Source organism: Henckelia pumila, unplaced genomic scaffold (assembly GCF_033568475.1).
Source record: "Henckelia pumila isolate YLH828 unplaced genomic scaffold, ASM3356847v2 CTG_461:::fragment_3, whole genome shotgun sequence".
NCBI classification, from domain to species: domain Eukaryota; kingdom Viridiplantae; phylum Streptophyta; class Magnoliopsida; order Lamiales; family Gesneriaceae; genus Henckelia; species Henckelia pumila.
This window is the reverse complement of record NW_027331831.1, coordinates 11,329,122-11,331,907: the sequence shown is the minus strand read 5'-3', so window position 1 is coordinate 11,331,907 and position 2,786 is coordinate 11,329,122. Positions and strand designations below refer to the sequence as shown.

At 37.7% G+C, this 2,786-nt stretch overlaps 1 protein-coding gene across 1 annotated transcript; it reads left to right on the top strand.

Annotated features, from left to right (window-relative positions):
- The first annotated feature begins 523 nt into the window (after nt 1–523).
- Nucleotides 524–1,894, top strand: LOC140872370 (expansin-A15-like). The gene is made up of 4 exons (XM_073275190.1): nt 524–580; nt 677–810; nt 940–1,252; nt 1,362–1,894. Exons 2-4 carry the CDS (start codon nt 684–686, stop codon nt 1,666–1,668), a joined length of 747 nt encoding a protein of 248 aa, XP_073131291.1. The 5' UTR covers nt 524–580; nt 677–683; the 3' UTR covers nt 1,669–1,894.
- The last annotated feature ends 892 nt before the right edge of the window (nt 1,895–2,786 follow it).

Genomic DNA, 2,786 nt, shown 5'->3' with positions numbered 1-2,786 from the left:
TTGTATTGTATATATAGCTTCCCAAAAACTAATTCAGTGGAGGTATACATGCGTATATGTCTCAATTCTATTGAATTAAGTTTTTGAGAATTTTAATATAAACTTGGACAATTTTCTCGTCTCGAGCTGCCATGTGAGATGGAGTTGAACATAAGTCGATTATTTTTTAACACCATTTTCAATAGTTTATCTATTCTATTTTATAATAGTTGAGAGACACATACTAACTGCTAACATGAGGACACCAACTTTTGTTTCCGGTTTTACCCTCTTATCTCATTTCTATCAACTATCCCACTAAACCTTCCACTCAATCTATCAACAAAAAAATTACATATAAAAATAACTTTTATTTTATATATGTGTGCTTTTTTTACTAGTATTTATAAATCTTCTGCAAATAAATATATGTAAAATAGAAAAGGTCAGATCCAACACATGATTTTGAGCACACGCAACCCTTTAAATCTCTATTTATATCCCCATGCTCTTCATGTTTCCCCCCATTCAAAACATCACTCACCTTTCTCTTTCTCTTCCACTCTTCTTATTTTTTTTTTTTGAAGTCCTAATCTCCGAGGTAATCTTTCGCTTTCTTAATTCTTGTTGAAAAACTTTTTCCAGCATCCCAATCAAGAATGCTGAAAAGGGTGTCTTCAAATTCGATTTCCTGCAGGTGAAGAATGGATTTCATGGGACTTTTCTTGGTGGGTCTTCTTGCAATGGTGCCTCGCATTCATGGCTACGGCGGAGGTTGGATTAATGCTCACGCCACCTTCTATGGAGGAAGCGACGCCTCCGGAACAATGGGTATTCACAAATCACAAATAAACTCAACTAAATTTCAATTTTTACCCATTTTGGCCACAGCAACTCTGTAACAGATTAAAGGCGTGTTTGGCTAACCCCCAACCCCATTTTTCGCGAATCTTGGAACAGGTGGGGCTTGTGGATATGGGAATCTTTACAGCCAAGGGTATGGCACCAACACTGCAGCTTTGAGCACCGCCCTGTTCAACAATGGGCTGAGCTGCGGCTCGTGTTTCGAGATTCGGTGCGTCAACGCGAGGCAGTGGTGTTTGCCTGGTTCGATCGTGGTCACAGCCACTAATTTTTGCCCCCCAAACAACGCCTTACCCAATGACGCAGGCGGCTGGTGCAACCCTCCTCTCCACCACTTTGATCTGTCTCAGCCTGTTTTTCAGCACATTGCTCAGTACAGATCTGGCATTGTCCCTGTTTCTTACCGAAGGTATTACTTTTTTCGGGTTAACACGATAGCCTGCAAACAACGTGCCGATTACATTGATTGTAAAACTAACTTTTATTTCACTGTTAATGTTGGGCATTATTTCTTGTAGGGTAGCTTGCAATAGAAAGGGAGGCATAAGGTTCACCATTAATGGACACTCCTACTTCAACCTAGTACTAGTAACCAACGTTGGCGGCGCCGGAGATGTCCACGCGGTCTCCATCAAAGGGTCCCGGACCGGGTGGCAGCCCATGTCGAGAAACTGGGGCCAGAATTGGCAGAGCAACAACTATCTCAACGGCCAGAGCCTGTCGTTTAAGGTAACCACGAGCGACGGACGCACGATCGTCTCTAACAACGCCGCCCCGGCTAGCTGGTCGTTCGGCCAGACGTTCGCCGGAGCTCAGTTCCGTTGAAAAAGGCCCCGATAAACTAATTAATTATAGGGGCTGGTTGTGGTGTTTTAGCTTATTAGATTTATAGTCATATAGATTTTATTATATGGTCACGAGTATTAGTAGTGTGACATGATTAAAAAAATTGTCGAGTGAGTCGATGTTAAGGGACTGGCTTGAAATTGTCCTAGTCTTGGGAATTTGAGTGGAGGGTACTCTATTTATTAAAGGGTTCCTTTGGTTTTGAGGGTTTTTTGTTTTTTGGCAGAGGTGGATTTAAATGTTCCACCCGCTTTTTTTAATTATCAAATTAGTAATAGAATTATATATCTATTGGCTTTAAATGAATGTAATTTTTTTTGGGCTTTTGGCCATTTTCTTGTTGGGATTTTTAAGAAATCGAGATGTAAATCATCTTCGAGTCGTGATGGAATGAGATGTTCCTTGTTTTGGACATGTACTTACAAGTTACAATCCATATGAGCTTAATGAAATTCAAACTTGGAGTTGCTAAAAATCGGTTTATTTCCATAGGTTCTATAACCATTGAATTTCTTTCTGTTTTATGAGACGGTTTTATGTTAGTTTTCTTGGAAAAAAAAATAACACGATGAAAATCATGAGAGTCATTTGGGACATAGTCACAAGACTCACAACATAATAATTATTCAAATTGTTTTGAGTGAATATAATGTAATTTTATTTAAGTTGGCGTGCATTTACTATTAAAAACATTTATCCCTTCCGTCTGTAATTTATAATCTATCTGAACCAAGTTTCTAGTTTCTACTAAATATTTTAACATCTTCTTAAATCTATTGACATACACTAGACCATATATTGTTCGGACCAGAAACCTTGGAAAAAATATAATCTAAATTAATATTGGTTTTCTTTTTTTTAAAAAAACAATAATTTCACGGGTATATCTCGTAAAATACAGTTGAAACAGTTGAATAGTCTCGAAGAAATCAAAGGCAATTGACCCACACAACGTTCCATACAGACTCTGAAACCTCACATGTATTTTCTTGGATTAACAAAATTTTCAGTAAAAACTGAATCTCACACATGCATCGGCATCAAATTGATTTTTTTTAAAAAAAATAATTCCTTATTTTAAAATGCTTTTATTTTAA